At 45.9% G+C, this 22,286-nt stretch overlaps 2 protein-coding genes across 6 annotated transcripts in view; one reads left to right on the top strand and one right to left on the bottom strand.

Moving 5' to 3' along the window:
* The first annotated feature begins 3,827 nt into the window (after positions 1-3,827).
* On the top strand, positions 3,828-13,963 carry F2RL3 (F2R like thrombin or trypsin receptor 3). Of its 2 annotated transcripts, XM_075903347.1 has the most exons (3): positions 3,828-5,197; positions 6,372-7,125; positions 7,222-13,963. In XM_075903347.1, exons 1-3 carry the CDS (start codon positions 5,122-5,124, stop codon positions 7,448-7,450), a joined length of 1,059 nt encoding a protein of 352 aa, XP_075759462.1. In that variant the 5' UTR covers positions 3,828-5,121; the 3' UTR covers positions 7,451-13,963. The 2 variants fall into 2 exon arrangements, with proteins under 2 accessions (XP_075759462.1, XP_006122517.2); XM_006122455.4 differs by having other exon boundaries at positions 4,707-5,197; positions 6,372-13,963.
* Positions 13,964-14,106: 143 nt separating this feature from the next.
* CPAMD8 (C3 and PZP like alpha-2-macroglobulin domain containing 8) overlaps positions 14,107-22,286 on the bottom strand; it is a 171,509-nt gene continuing 163,329 nt past the window's right edge. For 3 of the 4 annotated variants that reach the window (XM_075903346.1, XM_075903344.1, XM_075903345.1), the window contains 2 exons: positions 15,214-15,382; positions 14,107-14,882 (listed from right to left, as the gene is read on the bottom strand). In XM_075903346.1, the coding sequence (XP_075759461.1) occupies positions 14,873-14,882; positions 15,214-15,382 (179 nt within the window). In that variant the 3' untranslated portion in view covers positions 14,107-14,872. Of the gene's footprint in view, positions 14,883-15,213; positions 15,383-22,286 lie in introns of those variants that run through there. The other variant, XR_012896754.1, reaches the window with a different exon arrangement.

The raw sequence follows: 22,286 nt of genomic DNA, 5'->3' as shown, positions 1-22,286 counted from the left end.
CAAGGGTGGTGCTGGTTGGTGACAGTCTCACACCTTTTTCCCTCCTCTGGGTGGAGCAGTACATGTGCAGGGACAGGGGTCTCCATTGTTGGGATGCCCTCTTGAGTGGGATGAGACACTGTCACCAAGGGTGCTGTCAAGTGTCACCTGTCCCTTGGTGATCTTGAGCGGTGGTGGGTGGATGCCACTGATCTGGATGACCTGGAGGCACCTTGGGACTGATGGTGCGCCCAAGGTGTCCAAAAGGGCCATGGAGATGGAGGAGGCCACTGAGGCTACCACAGTGTCGGAAGATCTCTTCTGCATTGGCCACTGTGACTCCTTCAAGAGTACACGGATGTTGTGTCCGACTCCAAAGGAGAAGACCACAGTGGTGCTGAAGAGGTCAGTTCTGGAGCTTCATGCCTGGAGGTTCTCAACATCATGGAATGGTGCTGGGAAGAGCACAATCCTAAATGGCGCCATCCATCACGGGACTGAGATGTGGCCTGGGACCAGGAATGGGACCATGATGTAGAATGGTGCAGTGCATTTGGTGCCATCTCTCTGGCCTCCCCATGTGGAGCTCCGGTGTCGGGGAGTCCACAGGTCCTCTCAGAACTGGTGGTACCAGTGAGTGAGGCGCTGGCGGCGGTGAGCGCTCTGTGGGCAATGAGGCTGACCTGCCCTGGTGCTGGTCCAGAGACTGAGGGTGCCATAACATAGCCGACTTGTCTCTTGACTGATGAGTCCTTGCTGGTGCCAGTGGTTTGTCACACACTACTGTTGCCTCCGTCTCTGATATCTCTATGAGGTCTCTCATGGCCTCATAAGTGTTCAGTGCCGAGAGGGAATTCAGTACATGCACTGCGATGGCTGTGTGCTGCACTCAACAGTGCCATTTCCAGGGCCAGAGTCAATGGCACTGTCAGGGCTGTTCCCTACTCTGGCACTCAGATTGCAGAAGGTGGGGGCTTTGGAAGAGACCTTCAAAATACCTTGCCTCCATAGGCTTCTGCTTATAAAGACTTCCTAAGGTCATAGATTCTCTGACTATCAAGTATAAAAACTCCGTCTTCTGAAACTCAGGAAAAATCACTTGAACTTCTTCCTGAGGGGTACCCCAAGACCCCTTAAAGACAGCTTAAAAAAGAAAATAAAGAAAAAGAAAAACTGCAATTGCTGATAGCTGACTTCTCCATCTAAGGACACATAAACACACACCTCCTGCTACTTCCCAGGACACAAGAATCAAATCATCGCCTTCAAAAAAATGTGATTTTTATTAACAAAAGAAAAATATATACTACTAAAGCATATTTGGTTGCTAGGTGTCACAGAGCAACTAAGAAAAACAAACTAAAATACAGAGACACAGTCTCTCCGGGCTGAATCTTAGATACAGTGAATGGGGGTGGGGCTGCACGTGGCTTAGCACAGAGAAGTTAACCAAGCAACAAAACAAATAAAATAACCTCATCGTGACTAAATATACATTTCCCCCTATTACTCACGATCCATTTCAAGGTCCAGTCCAGTTTCATGCCCGGTATTCCTTGGAGGCATGGTAGTCCTGTCTGGATCTAAAACATCCTGCTTCCCCAGCTACTGGCTTAAACTTACACAAAGGAAAAACGGCAGGAAGTAGGTATAGCTTTACAATTCAAATTTCAGCACTGCATCCCATTGGTTCTTCTGGTTCCCTGCTAACACCCGCTAGCTACCTGAGTATAGCTCTTTAGTCACTGAATGCTGGCCAGCACTCCTGTTCTCCATCACAGGTGTGCTCTGGGCCTGGTGCATGGGAGTTCTCCTGCGCCGTGCCAGGTCTTGCTCTGGCCAGGCCCTCTGGGGTGATTGTCCTCTGCCCTCCTTATGGCCACGTGGTGCCAGTGAAGTCAACCAGTGCCTGGGTGCCAGGTTTTTGGTGCTGATGGACTTTGGCACTGAGAGTCCTTCACGGCTCCCACCTTCAGCACAGTCTCAAGCAACAAGGCTGGGACGCGCCACACAAAGTTTGGACCCAGTGCCATCTTAATCTGTGCTGGTCTCAACGCCACCTCCATTAGAAGTTGTTGGAGCCATTATTCGCGATCCTTTCTGGGCTTGAATCCTCTGCAGATCTTACACTTCTCAGTCCGATGCTCTTCTCCCAAGCACTAGAGACATGCTTCACTGTTTGGCATAGGCCACCTGCAAAAAGTGCAAGATTTAAACCCTGGGGTATTAGGCATGCCCCGGTGCCCCAAAGGGCTAACCTTGTCAGTAGGGATGTTAAAATTAGATTAATCAACTAACTGAATAGTTGATGGAATTTCCATTGACTATTTGATTAGTCGATAAGGGCGCTTCCGATTCAAAATGTAGCAAGAGCTGCCCAGCTGGGGCAACATTTCAAAGGCAGAAGTGTCACACAACCTTCTGCCTTTGAAATGTACAAGAGCCCCAGGCACCATGTGGCATTTCAGTCTTTGAAATGCACAAGAGCCCCTACTCGGCTCTTGTATATTTCAAAGCGGAAGCGCCCACATAGAGCCAGGATCAGCAGGGGACTCACTGCTAGCCCCAGGCTCCATGCGGCTCTTTTGCTTTGAAATGTACAAGAGCCCCAGCGGGAACTCTTGTCCATTTCAAATTTGGAACGCTGCCCCGCCCCCTCCCATGGAGCAGAAAGCTGGGAGGAACCGGCTTTTAAGCCAACTCCCCCAGCACCCTTCTTTTCCCTCCCTTTGTTGCCTCTTTCTGATAGAGGCAGCAAGGAGGGGGGAAGCGATGAGTTGACTAGTGTGTTGACTATCCAATAAACTTTTGCTTATCGGATAGCCGACTAGTCGATTCATTGCTTACATCCCTACTTGTGGGCAGAAAGCCCACTCCTAACTACTAATTAACAAGCTAGCAATAGTTAAAGAATGGGTAATGTATCTACTAGAGAATGTGCTAGGGATTAGAAGCTTCCTAAGCAAGACAGCTAGAAGTTCCATCACCATAGACGGTAAGAAGGAACTGAGGAAGGGGGAGTGGTATGTAAGTGCTGATATAGTCGCACCACTCGATGGCTGTGTCTAGACTGGCAAGTTTTTCTGCAAAATCATCTGCTTTTGCGGAAAAACTTGCCAGCTGTCTACACTGTAAGATCATCAGTGCTTTTCCGGAAATACTATGCTGCTCCCGTTCGGGCAAAAGTCTTTTTCCGAAAGACTTTTGCACAAAAGGGCCAGTGTAGACAGCACAGTAGTGTTTTCCACAAAAAAGCCCCAATTGCGAAAATGGCGATCAGGGCTTTTTTGGGGAAAACCGCGTCTAGATTGGCCACGGACGCTTTTCCGCAAAAAGTGCTTTTGCGGAAAAGCATCCTGCCAATCTAGACGTGCTTTTCCGAAAATGCTTTTCATGGAAAACTTTTCCGTTAAAAGCATTTTCGGAAAATCATGCTAGTGTAGACGTAGCCTATAGGTCTCCACAGCCTGTAGGAGAGCTATGGCAGCTGCTAGGAAAAAATGTTTCCAGTGCTTGTGCACACAATTGTGCACACACACACGACTGGAATTGATGTGAACAAGCACTTAAAGAAGAACCAGCATTCCGCTGTTTCCAGAAGACTGAATGCTCACGGCATTTGCGTGTCAGTCAACTCAACTGCTTTGCTGATGAGTACGTCATTCCAGTGGACACTGGACACGCTCTGGACACACTCCAACATTAGGCACACCAAGGTTAACATCATCATGCTTAACGCACAACGGGTTCCACAGTGGGTGCCATGCTCACACTGCTAAGGTGTCTGCATGGGTGAGAGAAACAAGGGTGCAAAAAGACTGCACTTGCTCTCAAGCAGGGGGGAGGGGAGGGTGGAAACAGATGCATTATGGGATGACATGTACCCAGAACCACCCTCTGCAGTTTTGCTTCCAGCATTCACTGATTGTACAACTGAGAATGCAAAGAGGCATAGCACTGTGGGATAGCTACCCACCGTGCATCACTCTCAGTGGCCATGGTAGCCACACAACTGGGATGTGCTACTTGAACCTATGAGAAACTTTGGGTGAGATCAAACGTCTGTGGACACGAGGTTAACCTGTTAGTTGTGATGGTAGAAAGTGATTATGATTTTATTTTAAATGGAACCATTTGTTTCCAATATCCTTACTCACTGTAGCCGGAATTTCTAGACTTTGATAGTAAATGTTCCTGTTTTCACAGTCTGTATAGCTCCATGCTGCAGCATTAAGCAAAGTGCTGGTACAGCTCTGCATTTGGTGTGCACAGCTCCCTAGTCACTGAGCACCAGTATCATGCTTCAAAGAGCAGCCCTATTGTTACCCTGCAAGGCAAAGCACGGGCTGGCACAGGCCAGAGGCGTGTGCTTGAGTAGCTATGGGCAGGTGGGGTTAAGCTGACTCCAGGACTGTCCCTAGTGGGGACAACCTTCCTTCCACCCCATCCTGCTCCCCCACCTCTTTCGGCCCCACTCCACTCATCCCCCCAACTCCTGTCCCTCTGCCCCTTCCTTCAAACCCCATCCCGAGTGACATGGCTTGGGGACCATTGGGGACAGCGATGGTCAGGCCCGCCCACACGCTCACCAGCAGTGGCAAGAAGCAGAGCAATCTGGTCTCATCCTGCTCCCAGCTGCTTTGCTCCACTTTTCAATGCTGGTGAGTACAAGGGGCGGGTCTATGCTCCCTTTCCCCCCCCTCCCTGAGCTGCATGACTGAGAGCCATGGGCGTGGAGCAGGCTGGGCCAGGTCACGCTGCTTCTTGCTGCTGCTGGGGAGTGCAGGGGTGGGACTGACTGCTGCTGGCACCAAGTCCCCTTCTAGGCCCCTTAGCTGACCTAGGCCATGGGGCAGATGCCCTGAACCATCCCATGGGTTTGGCTGACACCCAGCTAAGCACAAGCTGGTGGCAGGGGGCAAGAACATGCCTGGGAACCGAGACCCATCACATGGCCTGGCACAGTGAGTGTTCTCGCCGCTCTCAATACCCTTTGTTCTTTTTCTGCAGGAAAAGGCAGTGGAGCCTCAGCCTCGTGTTTCCTTAAGTTAAGGGCTGGGAACAGGAAATTACTTGGGCTACTGATACTGCCTTGTGCTGGCAGCTCTGACCAGAGCAGCGCGCCACAGCTCCCTTCCCAGCATGGAGCGCTCCTGGTGCACATTCGTGCTGTGGTGCAGCCTCTGGGGACTCTGCTTGGCAAGTCCGGACTATGATGGTGAGTGAGTGGGTGAAAATCTTACTGCTCATTAAGGAGACTGGGCACTTTGCCCCCTTGCAGCTTTCTGGGGCTCCCACGCAAGCATGCTGGGAAGGCAAAGGACACGGCTCATGTGCTAATCTAATGCAGGAGAAGAGACGTAAGGGGTTTGTAGAGCGAGGAGAAAATGGGGAGGAATAATAGTCAGAGGGGGACAAGAGAGAAACCCAAAAGGCAGCTGTGGAGCTTGAGCCTTGCCTGGGGAGCAGCTCCTGCCCACTGTTATTGTTCTGGACCCCCCCGCCCCTTAGTGTGCTTTGCTGGGAGCTCAGGAATAGCTCTGCAGAGGCCACATGCTGACTGCGCTTGCATGAACATTCGCCTCAGGCCAAGGAGCTCACAAGCCGGTACTAATAAAAGAAAGTTCTTCTTCACACAGCGTGGAGTCAACCTGTGGAACTCCTTGCCAGAGGAGGCGGTGAAGGCTAGGACTATAATAGAGTTTGAAGAGAAGCTAGATAATTTCATGGAGGTTAGGTCCATAAAAGGCTATTAGCCAGGGGATAAAATGGTGCCCTTGGCCTCTGTTTGTCAGAGGCTGGAGAGGGATGGCAGGAGACAAATCACTCGATCATTGTCTTCGGTCCACCCTCTCTGGGGCACCTGGTGCTGGCCACTGTCGGCAGACAGGCTACTGGGCTAGATGGACCTTTGGTCTGACCCAGTACGGCCGTTCCTATGTTCTTATGTTACTGGCCCAAGCCGCATGCCGGGGCTATGTGGTTTTTGAACAGCTACGAGCCTGAGGGGAGGATGCTTCGCAAACGGCCCATTGACAATAGGCAGTTCCAAATGGCCGGAAGCCGGCCAGTGGGATTGCGCTAGGGCAGGGACAGCACCTGAAGCTGTTCCTCTCTCCCCGGCTCACAGAGCCCTGCAAGTTCGCAATGGCCACTTTTCTCAGGGAGCAGGCAGGGAGTCTGCTTGAAGCCCACTGCTGCATCTGCAGGCCGGATCTGGCGGCTCTGCAGGGTGAATTTGGCCCATGGAGGATATTTTGCCCAGGCCTGGTCTTGTTGTAATGCAAACCCCTGAGGGCATGGGGGCAAGAACCTTGTCACCAACCCTGCCTGCAAAGGGCAAGCACACAGGGCCCTGCATGAACAATAACAGACTATGTTTGCACCTCTAGATTACTCCCAGAACAATACCAGCGAGCAGGAGATGACATCAGCCAATACACTGTGTCCCCGGGCCATCCCAGGAGAGACGGTGACTCGTAACAACATCACCTACCTGTCCATCCATGAGGCCTCCCGCTCCCAGCTGAGCAGTGCAGTGACCGTGTGGTTTATTCCCTGCCTCTATACTGCTGTCTTCCTGGTGGGGTTGCCAGCCAACGGACTAGCTCTTTGGGTCCTAGCAACTAGGATTGAGAAGCTGACCTCCACCATCTTCCTCATGAACTTGGCTGCAGCTGACCTGCTCCTGGTGCTTGTGCTCCCCTTTAAGATCACCTATTACTTCCTGGGGAATCACTGGCCCTTTGGGGAGGGCCTGTGTCGGCTTACCACTGCCTTCTTCTATGGGAACATGTACTGTTCCGTGCTCCTGCTCATGTGCATCAGTGTTGACCGGTACTTGGCTGCGGTGCACCCTTTCTTCTCCCGCTCCTTCCGCAGTCCAGGCTTTGCCGCCTGCACTTGCCTCAGTATTTGGCTCATTGCTGCCATCTTCACCTTGCCCTTGACCCTCTTGCAGCAATCCTACCCCCTGGATCACGCAGACATCACTCTGTGCCATGATGTCCTCCCCAGGCACGAGGAGGCTGATTACTACTATTACTACTTTGTGTGCTTGATCGCCTGTGGCTTTCTGGCCCCTTTAGTGGTGATGCTGTTCAGCCACTGCTCGGTACTGTGGATCCTGCTGCGCAGCAGAGAGAGGTACGCGCATGCCATGAAGCTCACTGTCCTGGTGCTGTTCACAGTCGTGGTGTTCTACACACCTAGCAACATCTTTCTTCTTGTCCACTATTCCAGTAACTGCTCCAAGCTCTATGGGGACTTGTATGTCAGCTACATGATAAGCCTGGCCTTCAGCAGCATCAACAGCTGTGTTGATCCCTTTGTCTACTACTACGTTTCTGAGGACTTCAGAGACAAGGTGAGGCAGAGAATTTTCAGCCAAAGCAAGCAAGTCATCACATCTCTGAAAACCTCTAAGGAGACACTCCCTCGGAAGAGCTCCCATTCACAATCCCTGGTGTGAAGGGCTGCCATCCCTCACTCCCAGGGCATCTGCTCACCCCAGAGCTGAAGTTCTGACACAGAGTGTCAGGGTTCAATCAAGGTAGGAAGCGAGTCCAGGCAGGGCGGTGGAGACATACTCTTAAGATAGAATTCATCAGGGTTTTAGGAACTTCTACGAGACTTGGAGCCCAAATTTAGATGGTGACCACTGTATGCATACAAACATATAACAAAGACAGCAGATAAGACTTTAACAGCTGCTCTGTCCGCGTACCATGCTAACTGGCTGTTAAGGGAAGGATGTATTGTTGCCTCTACATATAATAGCAGAGGTCGCTGTCGTGGGACGGAACTTGGAGTAACTGAGGTAAAAGTGGAAGCATGAGAATATATTTACTTAGTATTAAACCCTGTCCAAGCAAACTGAGAGAGGCACCTTACAGACACCCACACACTAATCTTTGCCTCCGACCCCACACATCTTGTGCATGGCTCTGCACATATGTCTATATGCAGGCAAAGTTAGAATCTTCTTACCTGACTTGGTAAACTCTCTCATGGAAATGCCAGAATCTCCGATTCCTAGCAAAGCCACTTTTATCCTGATTTCAGAAAAAATAAGGGAAGTAGAGAAAGAGTATAGCCAGAATTAAGAGTTTCTAGAGTGAGAGAGAAAGTGAGAGTCAGGACTCCTGGTTTCTATCCCAGTCTCTCTCAACTAGTCTATGCCCTCAAGTAAGTAAGTTACTCTCCTTGCACCTCAATATCCCCAGATATGAAATGGAGAGGATACTTGCAAGGCTGAATTCATTAATGTCAGAGCCTCATAAGATGCATTGTTTCATGCTAATTATTCTATGTGAATAAGGTGAAATGTCAGGTTCTTTAATAAGGGGCTTCTCGCTTAGCAAATCCTCAGCCTATTGGTGGATTGTACAATGTACCCAATGTACAAAAAATATCCACCCATTTCCTGTATGCAAATGCTTTGCTGTTCAGCACCTGTTATTTCTTTGAAGTGAACTATCTCTCTTTAGCATGTTATGAAGGGAGCCCAGCTTGTGCCCAGGGAAAAGGATTATCGTGTCTCTTTAAGAAAGGATACTAGTCAAGCATTGAAAACTCCACACTGGGATCCCACACTGCTTTTGTGTAACCTGTTAAGACCAACGTGCCCCAACACCCCCATAAAGAGTTGACCATACTTGCAGCTGTAGTCAGGAATGTGTTGCAAATGTGACAAGTTACAGCCACTGTATCCTTGAAAACAAAACTGAAGGCACCTCCTGGCAAAAAATGAAGCTGAAATGAATGGAACTCCAGCAACTCCTTAGAATTGTTGAGTATTTTGATTCAGTAGATACGTGTACTACTATTCTCAGTGCTGTACAATAGTCTTAGTAGATTAGAGTAAACTTAGCGTAGCAGTCCTGCGGTATGCTCCCTCTGCACTATTACAAGGCAGTTAGTAGAGAGGAGAGGAAGACAGAATTGTTTTAGAAATCAATTTTTAATAAAATATTCATCAGTATCTAAAACAACCCCTTTTCTGGACTCATCTTAACCAATATTTGTGCGAAGAAAAATTGTCACAAAGCTGCTTTTCAAAAACTAGAGCCTCTGTTCCATAGGTGCAGGACTCTGAATGCTGAGAAAAGACCAGCTGCTGAATGCAAGAGAGAGATGATGGCATTAGACCAAGAGTCAGGGCTATTGTCACCCCACCACAAATAGCACACGCAGGAAAACAAAAACTGAGAGGAAAGGATTTTTTAAACATTCAATTGACAGAGATGCATTTTATATTGACAATCTACTCACAATAATGAAACCCAGATTATTGCACATTAAACAATCAATGTCAGCAAAGAAAATGCTGCTGCTTTCAACTCAAAGTTTTAAGTTTATCTTTGTCTGTAAGTTGTTGTCTATTGAGGCTGCTCAAGATGAGGGAAAAGAGGAATGTTTGAATAATAAAGGACAAAAGAACTTTTGCTTTAAAATAAATACTGTAGTAATGATCGCTCCTGGTAATATTCATGTACAGTTACAGATATAAATACTAATTTCATTGGAGGGATTACAAGCAAAATCACTGATAACTAGTGAGCACTATCAAGTTTATTTAGCAAAATACCTTGGTATAAGCAGGCTCTTCTGTATCTCACACGCTCACTGGTGTTTCTCTCACCTTCATGTTGAATCATTGTCTCTAAGCATGTGAGAAAAATGGTTCCAAATTGGCAAAAATCCCCAAACCCAAAGCAAACCCCACTTCTTGTCTGCCTTCATTCAGTCTAAGCCACTGCACCCTGTGGGATAAAAAGCTCTTTCCTCTCCCAAATAGCACCGAGGAACTGAACCTGACTATGCAGATGGTCTGGGTTCAGCGACAGGTGTGTGCCTGAGAAGTCTCAGAGTCAACATATGCAAGTCTGTGAATGACCTAAAGTGTGAAGCCTCCACACTGGGGCCAGGGTCATACAGGGGACATATTCCCAGATGGAACATGTACTGGAACCAGCTCTTTAAAGAGGGAGGACAGGACATTAATTTAATTTGCCCTGATAATAGAATTATGACAAAATCAAGGGCAGTGAGTCTGGGAATGGGAGAATGCAACTGTGCACAGTAGCTGGGCCTTTAACTGGGGCAAACATGGACTCCAATGCATAGTTACTCCTTGCATCACCTACCTTTGGGTATAAGGCCTTTCCCTTTGTTGTGAGAAGGGAAGAGTGGCAGCTGTTTTTCTGTATTTGTAAGTTTCTGTCCTTGGTTCTTTAAATAAACAGCCTGTATAACTGCAGCAAGAAATTGGCTGTGGGGAGACTGGCTACAGTTTTGGCAGCATGTCCTTAGGAACAAAGGATGTTCTATTTTTGGGGTGGAAAAGCAACTTGGTGACGCTGACTACTCTGCAAGTGCCAAGGTTACAAAAACGCTTCTGGCCAGGATTTGGCACACAGGGTCTCTACGAGCCTAGAAGAGCTCTATAGCCTTAACAAGGTATGGTGTACCCCAGCACAAGAACTGGAATACAGGGAGCAGCAGTTGCTGGTAGTTAAAACTCCACTATACAGAAGAGATCCGCCAATATACTCAGCGGCTGTGTCTACACTGGCATGAATTTCCAGAACTGCTTAAAACGGAATACTATTCCGTTTTTAGTTTTTCCGGAAAAGGAGCGTCTACATTGGCAGGCTGCTTTTCCGGAAAAGCCCTTTTTCCAGAAAAGCGTCTGTGGCCAATGTAGACACGCTTTTCTGGAAAAGAGCCCCGATCGTCATTTTCGTGATCGGGGCTTTTTTCCGGAAAAGACTACTGGGCTGTCTACACTGGCCCTTTTCCAGAACAGTGTTCCAGAATAAGGACTTATGCCCGAGCGGGCGCAGACTAGTTTTTCCGGAATAGCAGCTGATTTTGTACAGTAGAGCATCGTTGCTTTTCCGGAAATTCAAGGGCCAGTGTAGACAGCTCGCAGCTCATTCCGGAAAAGAGGCTGATTTTCCGGAATAAATGGCCCAGTGTAGACTCAGCCAGCATGTCTATGCTTGTGTGCTGTGGTCACACCAGCTCTGACTGCCCAAAAAAGGTGCCCAGCAGGGGCAGCACATTCTGTGGGTGGGATTAATCAGCACATAATTAACACACTCCCCACCCCATGAAACACCTTCACTCTAATGAGACACAGACAGCAACAAGTCAGGATGTGAAGGGAGAGGGAGAGAAGCTGGGGAACTTGGAGCCCGGCCTGAGGAGCCAAGTTCCCATCTTAGGTGGAGGCAAAGGAGCAGAGGGCCAAGAAGCCGGGTCACAGTCTTATTATTAGTGTGAGAGCTCAAGTCTCTCTCTTCCAGCCTTCAGCCTCATTGAGGGCTGATGCTGGTGCCACCAAACAACTGGGATGTACTGTGAAGTTCTGATGTTTTTAAAAGAAGAACATGCCTTTTTCTAGAGCTTGCAGTAAGCCTGTTAAATAGATAAATATTGACTTCTGCTGCCATGTGTGCACAATAGCCAGCACTTGCCATGCCAGCTGCTTGCTGGAGGCAGTACCAGCACAGAGACAGAATTTAGTTTGAAGGTATTTGTTTACCTGCTAGGCAGACATGGAGCAGCTGGTGCTTCTGCTATGCTGCAGGGCACAGTTAGGCTATGGTCCATTCACACACACTGAAAAGACACAGCAAACTCTCTACTGTGAAGTAGGACATGCACACAGGCAGGCCACATTGAGAGAAGAGATCAGCTCAGTGGGGGAAGGAATGAGTTGAAAAATAGCTGGCAGAGAGATTCTGGAATTTATGGGCATTTCCACCATGTCACATGCGTTTAAGAAATTTGAAGGCTGCAGCAACTATTCTACCCCAGTCTAAGAGACTGGCACTGGAAATGTAAGATCCCCCATCGCAGCTGTCACCATAGCCATAGTCTCTTCCTCAGCACTCTGGCTGGAACCAATACTCAAAAAATGGAACTCTGGGATTGACTACATGGAGAAATTGGCCAGAATAGCTTTTGTGGAGTAGCTCCCTGCATGGACAAATTCCAAACTAACCTCACTTTATTCCAGAATAATCAGTGCATTTGCAAAGTGCCCAAATGTCCACACAAGGAGCCATTCTGGCGCACTTCCCTCTATAGATAAGCCCTAAAAGTGAACTGAATGGGGCCTCCTCTTTCTTCCTTTCATGAACATGTGGACTGAAACCCCACTTTGTGCAAAGGGAAGATGGAATCAGGGAGAGGAATCACTAAAACTAAGTTGTAGGGCTGAAAAGTGATTAAAAATTAATTGTGATTAATCACATTGTTAATAACAGAAAACAAATTAACTATTTTGGATGTTTTCTACATTTTCAAATTTATTTCAGTTACCACATAAAATACAAAGTGGAAAGTGTTCATTTATTTTTATTACAAATATTTGCACTGTAAAAACCAAAAGAAATAGTATTTTTCAATTCCTTCACTACACATACTGTAGTTCAATCTCTACCAGAAACTTACAAATATAGAATTATGTACAACCCCCCCCCCAGCATTCAAAAATAAACCATTGTAAATTTTTAGAGCCTAGAAAGGCCACTTAGGCCTGCTTCCTGCACAACCAATTGCACAAATAAACATGTTTGTTCACATTCGCATGCTTGCTTGCTTTTTGTTTACAATGTCAACTGAAAGTGAGAACTGGCATTTGTCTTGCACTGTTATAACTGGTATAATACGATATTTACATGCCAGATATGCTATATCCCTTCATGCTTCAATCACCACTCCAGAAGACATGTGTCCATGCTGATGATGGGTTCTGCTAGAGAACAGTCCAAAGCAGAGTGGACTGATGCATGTTCATTTTCATCATCTGAGGCAGATGCCATCAGCAGAAGGTTGATTTTCCTTTTTGGTGGTTTGGGTTCTGTAATTTCCTGCATCAGAGTGTGCACTTTTAAGACTTTTGGGACCATACTTTGAACTTCTCAGATTTTAGAAGGAACTTCAGATTCTTAAACCTTGGGGTGAACACTGTAGCTATCTTCAGAAATCTTACATTGGTACCTTCTTTGCATTTTGTCAAATCTGCAGTGAAAGTGTTCTTAAAAGAAACATGTGCTGGATAAAACAGCAGGAAACACATAATTTTTCCCTTAAGGAGTTCAGCCATAAATTTAATTAATGATTTTTTAAAAATGAGCATCATCAAGTATGTCCCAGGAATAGTGGTGGAAGCATAACAAGGCATACAAATGTTTAGCATGTAAATACCTTACAATACCAGTTTTAAATATGCCATGTGAATGCCTTTTCTCTCTTTCAGGTAATGTTGTAAATAAGAAATTATTTACTGAGTGCTAAGGCAGCATTATCTCCTGTAAACATAAAACATATTTATTTCTCTTAGCAACTGGCTGAACAAGAAGTAGGACTGAGTGAACTCGTAGGCTCTAAAGTTTTACTTTATATTGTTTTTGAATGCAGTTATGTAACAAAAACATCTACACTTGTAATTTGTTCCTAATAAAGAGATTGCATTACCGTGCTTGTATGAAGTTGATTGAAAAATGCTATTTCTTTTGTTCTTTTGTTCATTTCTACAGTGCACATATTTGTAATAAAATAATACAAAGTGAGCACTGTACACTTTGTATTCTGTGTTGTAATTGTAATCAATACATTTGAAAATGTAGAAAACATCCAAAAATATGTAATACATTTCAATTGGTATTCTATGGTTTAACGGTGTGAGTAAAACGTTGATGAATTACAATTAATTTTTAAAACCACAATTTTATTGAATTAATTCCATGAGTTATTTGTGATTAATTGACATTCCTATTATTCTGCAACTGGCAGATTCACATAGCTCTTCCAAAGAGGAATGGGAATGATGCTGCTCCTTGGCCTGAAGCAGGTAGAGAGAGACCCCAAATATGTCTGCTTCTGCACTTTGGAAACAGGTTTAGCTCTTCAGGTCACTGAAAAGTCCATTGCTTAGACCCCAACTGTCATTGCTTAGGGAAGTTTAGACTACAACAGTCAAACTTCTGTGACAAATAGGCAGAGTTTGCATCTGCCCAGCAGCCCAAAGGCCATGCAAATTGTGCACAGAAATCTACATCAAGAACACCCGTAGGACTGGGATCCTGGGGGGAGAAAAGTAGAAATGGCAAGCACTGAGAAAACCATGGCCACAGGTCCCTTTTATTCTCTTGCTGAAGTTATAAAGAGAGAGTAACTAGAGGGCAAAGGCTAAGAAGCTGCAGGTGGCATTTGGCAGTACCTATTCCAACATGAATGGAGTTCATCCGCTTGATCCTAATCACCGCTATTCTTTCCAGGCAGAGTCTGCCGCCATGTCGTGGACTGTGAGGCTTTTAACTCCCATGGAGTTCACAGATGATTTCACTTCTCTGGAAAATGCTCCCCTGTCAAGTCTGATGAACAATGAACTCTCATTTTTGCAGGGCAACAAACTGCTGGTGCAGGGGGCTTGGGGTGTTGAACCTTTCACTGTGGCAAACTTAGCTAAAATACACGGCTTTTTATTAGTTTGAAAAACCCTCAGTCATCTCTCCTCTAACAGCAACTCGGCTGAGCACAGCAGTCTGGATTCAGTGTAGCTAGGAAATGGAGTTGAGGGATCCTTGTAACATACTTTGAAGTTCTAAGGGCTTGAATTCCAGCCCCTGTTCTCAGCACATTGATCTCCCATCCTTGGAATAACTCTTAAGAGGATGTACGAAAGGCAGGAAAACTGGTAGAAAAATAATGCTGAGCATTGCCTTGGAGCTCCTGCCCATCCCCCGCTGAGGAGGCAAAGCCTACAATTCTGAGGGCATTAGGAAGTAGTCATCATTTGGTTTCTGTTCTGCAGCGGGTCATCTGTAGGAACAAACTCATACAGGAGTTGATTCTGAACTTCTTCTTTTCTAAAAAATTATTTATTTCTGTTGAAGAGAGAAATATAATAAAGAGAAATCAGTTCCACCTCATGTCTCTCTGTAGCAGTGGTGGGGCCAGGCAGGGACAAACTTAAATAGCCCTTTAGAATTTACAGTTTACGTTAAGAACCCGTATTTCCAGGCATGAAGGTCCCAGCTGCCATCCCACTCTAGCCTGATCACCTGCAACTGGTCCTTGGCAAAAGCAATTAGCAGAATGACTGTCAGTAGCCCCCTTCTGCATTGTTTACACTCACTCTGGACCTGGTCTCATGTTTTACGATATCAGAACTTGGTTAAAAATACCCAGATCCTCCTTTTTGTATCTCTCTCTCACCTTTCAACTGCAGTCACCACTTCCTGAATCTTGTCCTCTTTTTTGAACGTGCTGCTTGTTGTTGTCTGCTCTGCTGCAACTTCAAAGACGTCAGCTTCTGAAGCATAAGGGTCTGGGTCGTACTCGTAAGAGTAGTAGGACAGGTCTGACTGGAGTGCAGGGCCTTCCTCTGATTGAAAAGAAACAAGAACCACCTCAGATTGATACTCCTGCAGGACATCCCATACAAGGGAGCTTGCCATACAAGGCTCTTCTGCTTCTCATTAGGATATGATGGGTATTGAGGGGTGACACGAATAGGAGCTGCTAAAGAGAGTGTGACTTACCTGGACAGTGAGGAAAGAGTTAAGCAACTCTGGAGAGGCACCTGAGGAAGGGGGCTTTGGGCATGCAGCTAATGAAAAGCAGATAGGAATTTCAAACCGAGAGAGGATTTTTTTTCTCTCTCTTCTTTTGTTTTGAGATCAGAGCGGTTTCTCCCCAGGTAACAGAAGAGATGGGCTCTCCCAGGAAAAAAACTCCTTGAAATGTGTTAAGTAAGAAAAAGTTTACCTAGTCCATCGGGTTTTACTGTTTTCCTTGTTTGGGGATTTGGAAATCATGTCTGAGCTGGTTAATTGTTTTTCTTTTTTGGAACTAAGGATTACAACCCAGGGATTTCCCCTGAGTCTATTTCACTCCATGACTTTTAACACCTATTTACTATGCTTGCAACAGTAGTCTTGTTTTGATAATAAAAGTATTTTCTTTTTGTTTTGGTTAACAGGTATTGGTAGATTTTTCTGTCCTTACACCTATGGGCCTAAGTTACCCGGGAGGAGCAGAGCCCCATTGTTCTCTGCAGATTACCTCTATTTGTTTTCCCAACTCCAAGCAAAACAGAGGCTGGGGTAGGGGAAGAGTTTTGCCTCAGGAAAGAGGTCTCAAGTGACCTCTTCCCTGGAAAAGGGCTTATTTTATATTTTTATTTACACTTGATTGTGGCAGCAAACCAATTGTCTTTCTTTTGGGTCTCAGGGAAACTGAGACCAGACAAGTTTGTCTCTGGGAGTTACAGAGACAGGTTCTTACAGAGCTTTTTCTGCTAGCCAGCCCCCATATTTACACTCGAAGTTCCAGGTTGGGGAATTGAGCCGTGATAAGGGGAGTGACAAGAGGAGGCATATACCTCATCCCTTTCAACAGTAGAGGGGGAAGTGTATGCCAACAGCCCTGCACACATCTGGACCTACGTTACTGCACACCCTCCATTAAATGGTTCAATCCACACTACAGAGCTGCACTGTATCTAGGTTTACTATATTTTTCTCCTTTGAGATTTGGCCATTGGGGAAAATAAGAAAGAAATCCTGGAAAAAGATCTTTTTAAATTAAAAAAATTACAAATATTTCATGGAGGGTGGTGTAGAGAGTGGATGAGATAGCACATGCACATTGTGTGTTGGGTGTTCATTGTGTGAGAGCATACAGATCCTGTAGAAAGAAGCAGCTGTTTGCTGAAATAAGTTAATTTCAAATTACTGATTCATAATTACAATTTTTTTAAAGTGAAAGTTCCTGTTTCAGGTACCTCTCTGCACCCTGCAATTCCCAAGCCTCAGGGTTGATGATACTGCTCCAACATAGGGAAAAGGGAAGGAAAAGAATGCAATTCCCACACAATTCAATAACAGTATTGGAGACAGCACCTTCCCACAGGTATGGGGCAGCAACAATAGCTACATCTTCTGAAAATGACTATACATTAAGAAATGTAGCCTGATTTATTTGTTAGGTTCAAGGAATGAGCCTGTTGGTTAGGAATATGGCTCTGGAGCAAGCTCTCCTATTGACTGACTGTGTGATTCAGAGCCAGTCAATTCCCCTCACTGTGTTTCAGTTTCTGCACTGGTAACATGCACAGAAGATACTGACTCAGCTGAGTAAGGTGCCTTAAGAGCATCAGATGAAAGTTACAGTTTAAAGAATTATTAATCAAACAAGTACTAAGTTTATAGTCAGGGTTGGACCAATACACTTTGTTCAAGTTCCAAGGGAGATTGATTTCTGGATCTGGATTGCATGTCAGCCAAGCAGATCACATATTTTCGATTGATCATATCAAATGGTGCTGCTGGAGCTCCTCTGTGCTCACTCTTTCTTGACCGTCTCCTTATTTATGCATAGTGGAGTGCTGTCCACTAGGAACAGACTTAAGATCATAGATTTATTAGGGCATAAGCTTTTGTGGGTAAAACCCATTTCATCAAAGAACAATCTCATGATCTGTCAGTCTTTGTGGAGGAGGCCAAGAAAGAATGAGTATGGAGACTCAAGGTGCATCTATATGGCAGGACTTAACTGGAAATAAACTACGCAAATTGAGCTACGTCAATTGTGTAGCTCATTTCAAAGTAGCTTATTTCAAAATTGGGAGCGCCTACACAGCACTTATTTCGAAATAGAGCACTCTTCCTCCGACTTCCCTTACTCATCATACAATGAGGCTACGTCTACACTGGCATGATTTTCCGGAAATGCTAAAAACGGAACAGTTTTCCGTTATAAGTATTTCCGGAAAAAGCGCGTCTACATTGGCAGGATGCATTTCCAGAAAAGCACTTTTTCCGGAAAAGCGTCCGTGCCAATGTAGACACGCTTTTCCGCAAAAAAGCCCCAATTGTCATTTTTGCGATTGGGGCTTTTTTGCAGAAAAGAAATCTGTGCTGTCTACACTGGCCCTTTTCCGGAACCGTTTTCCGGAAAAGGACTTTTGCCCAAATGGGAGCAGCATAGTTTTTCCAGAAAAGCACTGATGATTTTACAGTAGATCGTCAGTGCTTTTCCGGAAATTCAAGGGGCCAGTGTAGAGAGCTGGCAAGTTATTCTGGAAAAGCAGCTGATTTTCCAGAATAAGTGGCCAGTGTAGACACAGCCTGAGGGTTACAGTAGTTGGAGAAAGAAGTCTTCCAGCCTGACAGTATTTTGACAGTATTTTGAAATAACTGCCTGCTGTGTAGACGCGGACTAAGCTATTTTGAAATAACGCTAGTTATTTTGAAATAATGTTGCTGTGGAGATGTATCCTCATTCTCTTTTCCATTGCCTTAGGTCTGACCATGCTTCTGGGAGGAGATGAGAAGTGGTAGGAAAAGGCCTTCAGGATTTTTTATTGCTGGAGTATAAACAGTTTTCAGAGACTTTGGAGAAGGTTCCCGGTAAATAAAACAAAATATTGTGGTGGGGTTTTGGCAAGTGTAATAAAGTGCGATATTTGCCTGGACTTGGGTTTGAGTAGTCACATAACTTCCACACCAATTCATCTGATGAAGTGGATTTTACCCACAAAAATGTATGCCCTTATAAATGTTAGTCTCTAAGGTTATGTCTACACAGAAGCATTGTTAACTGTCATTATTCCAAAATAACAAAGTGCATGTCTACATAGCAAGCCACTATTTCAAAATAATGGTGATCTGGAAGACTTCTCACTCTGACTCCCTGTAACCCTCATTTTACGAGGAATAAGGGACACTCTTCCTTCGACTTCCTGCTGCGTGGACAGCACCAAAAGCCGAATTCAGCTATTTTGACTTCAGCTATTCAATTGACATAGCTGAAGTTGCACAGTTTGATTCAACTTTTGCCCTGCTATGTAGATGTGCCCTAAGGTGCCACAGGACTTCTCAGTGTTTTTGCAGGTATAGACTAACACTGCTATCCCCTCTGAGACTTAAGATCACAGTACTCGCTCCTCCCAGGAATGCAGCATTCCATTTAAAGCAAAGATGAAAGACCAAACTGCTCTCCCATCTCCAAATGTTTGTGCCTTAGCCAATGTTTGCTGCACACTAATGGGATGAAAAGTAAAAAATGGCCCCTTGCCAACCACTCAATTCTAAGTACTTGGTGCTTCTGCAAAGAATGTTTCATCCAGCTGGATGTCATGGTGTGGCTCCACTGGGAGCAGAGTTCATTCGTGAACTCTGGGCTAGTTGAGGCAGTGCATTCAGCACTTGAGACTGGGAGATTTCCTAGTGGCATCAGTGGGCTTTGGAAGAAGCCACAGACAGCTCAACTCCAGCAGAAGGAGAGTATCAGTTGCAGATGCAGGGGATCCCTGGGACTCACTCCCTTTGTTACTTAGTTAATGTCAATTTTACTAGCAACATAGAAAAGAAATGGATGCTAGGTACTTACAGCCAAGTTTGCAACAAAGACCCTGCCCACAAAGAACTTTCTTTTAAATAAAAGAGCACATGGCAGGGAGCTGAAGGACAGGACATACTAACACAGCATGGAAGATGGGGTTCTTGTTGGATCTATGCTATTCATTTAGATTTTCTTCCTACAGTCTAATTTGTCAACAATTCCCTGAGGAAAGTAAGCAAAGCCCTGCAAATTCACAAATATCTGCTTTCTATCCACAGGTATCCACAGCTCATTTCTGCAGGTATGGATGTGGGTACAAATTTTGTATCTTGAACCTGCAAATTTGTGGATATCCACTTTATACCCATGGGATATCCACAAATTTGCAGGTTCAAGATACAGTGGCTCATTTTTGCAGATACAGATGCAGATGCAGATACAAATTTTGTATCCATGTAACATAAGTAAGGTGATTCAAGCATGAATGTTGGTCTCTAATGCCTTCTCCAGATAATTCCTACAATTCTCTCCAACACATCAGAAGATATCTGTGAGGAAGGGATGACCCATCTATTCATCTGTGCCAATCTGCAAACACATTTCTTTTCCAAACATATCACAATAACAACTCCTGGTCCTATCATGCCACTAGTGTAAACTCCAGGCCTTGGGATAGTTACTACAAAAGATCACCAGGATCTGGTGATGCACAGAAACAAAAAGGGAACTCATTCTCTGGCTTCTCAAGACCCACGTTTGCTGGGGTAATGCAGCAGATGGGTTTATTAAGAGGATGGTCCTACTTATGTAAACAGCTGTTGCCCACATCAGGAATTTCCCTGTTGTGAATGGAATTGTACTCCTGTGAGTACCTGTTTGCCAGAGTAAGTCCAAGCGCATTTCCAAGTTTCTCAGCAAATGAGGGCGCTGGGTCAAATTGTCTTCATTGCTGGGGTGATGCTAACAGTGAAATCATCACTCAAAGCCAAATGGCACTTGCACCAGTGGTCTGGCAAATGTACAAGGACTACAGACAATTTAAATGAAGCTCTGCCAAAAAATGGTACTTCCTGGTGATTCTGTACTGAGTCCATTCTTCCCCACCAGCTTAAACTTGATTTGGCTCCTGAGGTTTTACATCCCTTTCGGAACTCACAGATTTAGACAGAGATCATCTGAACTTGCACTAGAGCCCCACAGCACCTGAGCTGACTTAAACCAATCACATGCTTCATTACTACCAAACCACGGAGCTCAAACAAGATGGGTATAAGGAGCGATTCATTCACTTGTTGAACATTGATTCATTTATGTGTGGTTGACCTAAGATGAGCTCAGAGGATTATTTAGAATCACATGCTCCTCACTTTTTCTCATGCAGGATTTAGCTTGTCTTATTTTAAAATGTTCACTCTGGCATGACAGCTCAGTGCAGAGAAAGCATCTGCTTTCCAGGGCCTTCCCACTTCTTACTTGGAATGACCAAAATACCTGGAAAGCCTATGACTCAGTCAGGCACAATTGTTTTTGTTTTAATGTACCTATATTGAGAAAAGGGGGGTACACTTAAGACATTCAGAGTTAGGGTGTGTGTGTGTGTGTGCAGGAGGCAAGGGGATGGGAGGGAGAGCATGTGGGGGCTCTAGAGCCAGGTTAACTTATCTTAGCCAGGCAGCCACAGCTGGACGAGGGCTGAGGCCCAGATTGGGAGGGAAGGGGCCAGGGATCAGGTCTGTGAACAGGCCACAGCTGCTAGATGGGAAGTGGGGCTAGATAAGGGCTGTGCTGGCCAGACAGTGGTGAGGTCTGGGCTGTGGCAGCTGGGCAGCCACAGCCGGATGGGACTGAGCCATGATTGGCATGGTCGGATGGGAGGCCTATTGGGATGGCAGGAGTGAGGCTGGGGCCTTAAGTTACAGTGGGGGAGGTCTAGGTTGGATATTGAGAAAAACTCTTTCCCTAGGAGGGTGGTGAAGCACTGGACTGGGTTCCCTAGGGAGGGAGTGGAATCTCCATCCCTAGGGGTTTTTAAGTCTCGGTTTGACAAAGCCCTGGCTGGGTTGATTTAGTTGGGCAGGGGGCTGGACTAGATGACCTCCTGAGGTCTCTATGAGCGGGGCTGCTGTTAGCCCTCCCTTCTCATGGCCATATGAAATCCAGACCGCAGGGCCAGGAGCCAGACCACAGGAGGAGCAAAACCAGGGTCAGGTCACCTCACTGAGGTTTGAGTATCACTGACTCATCCTTTAAATGGGAAGGACAGAGAAAAGATGGAGGGAAAAGGCTACTCTCTGCACCAGTCTGGAGTATAGAAAGGTGTGTAGTGGCCCCATTCATCTCAATAGAGTGGTCTCAGATGAATGAAAATATCTAGACCCACTAAGGAGTGTGGGGGGAGGGGGGCAGGGAGGAAGAGGAGCAAAGGGGATAATTGCTCAGGGGCCTGGTGATTTAAAGGAATCCAGGACTCCAGTCAACAATGCGGTACCTGGAGCCCTGAGCCATTTAAATCATCTCCAGAGCGCTCAGACCTCTGTGATTCAGAAGCCAAATCAAAGATTAGCATTACCCAAAAGAGCCACAATGGTGTGAATTTACTGCTTCATTTATTTATTTTCTAGAAGATTTACCGAGCATTGCTTGGGTCCTTAACTCAGTTTTTGTTTTTCTTCATTTAAATCATTGCTCTGAGGTGGGGATGGAGACGAGGGGTAGGGATGTCAATGGGTAACTGATTAACTGGCTCTCTGGGAGCAACTGTCCACCCTATGCAGCTGGGGGTCAGGGGCCAGCAGGTGGGGGCCATAGGCTAGGGGCTGGCCCTGCACAGCTGGAGGTCAGGGGCTAACAGGTGGCTCTGCACAGCCAGGGCCAGGAATTGTGGGCCAGCCTTGGTAGCCAGCCCAGTGCAGGAACACTGAGGATCCTTAGCCTGGGGATCA

This window comes from Pelodiscus sinensis, chromosome 19 (genome assembly GCF_049634645.1).
Source record: "Pelodiscus sinensis isolate JC-2024 chromosome 19, ASM4963464v1, whole genome shotgun sequence".
Taxonomy (NCBI): Eukaryota; Metazoa; Chordata; order Testudines; family Trionychidae; genus Pelodiscus; species Pelodiscus sinensis.
The sequence above is the reverse complement of the archived record's forward strand: the minus strand, read 5'-3'. Positions and strand labels throughout refer to the sequence as shown.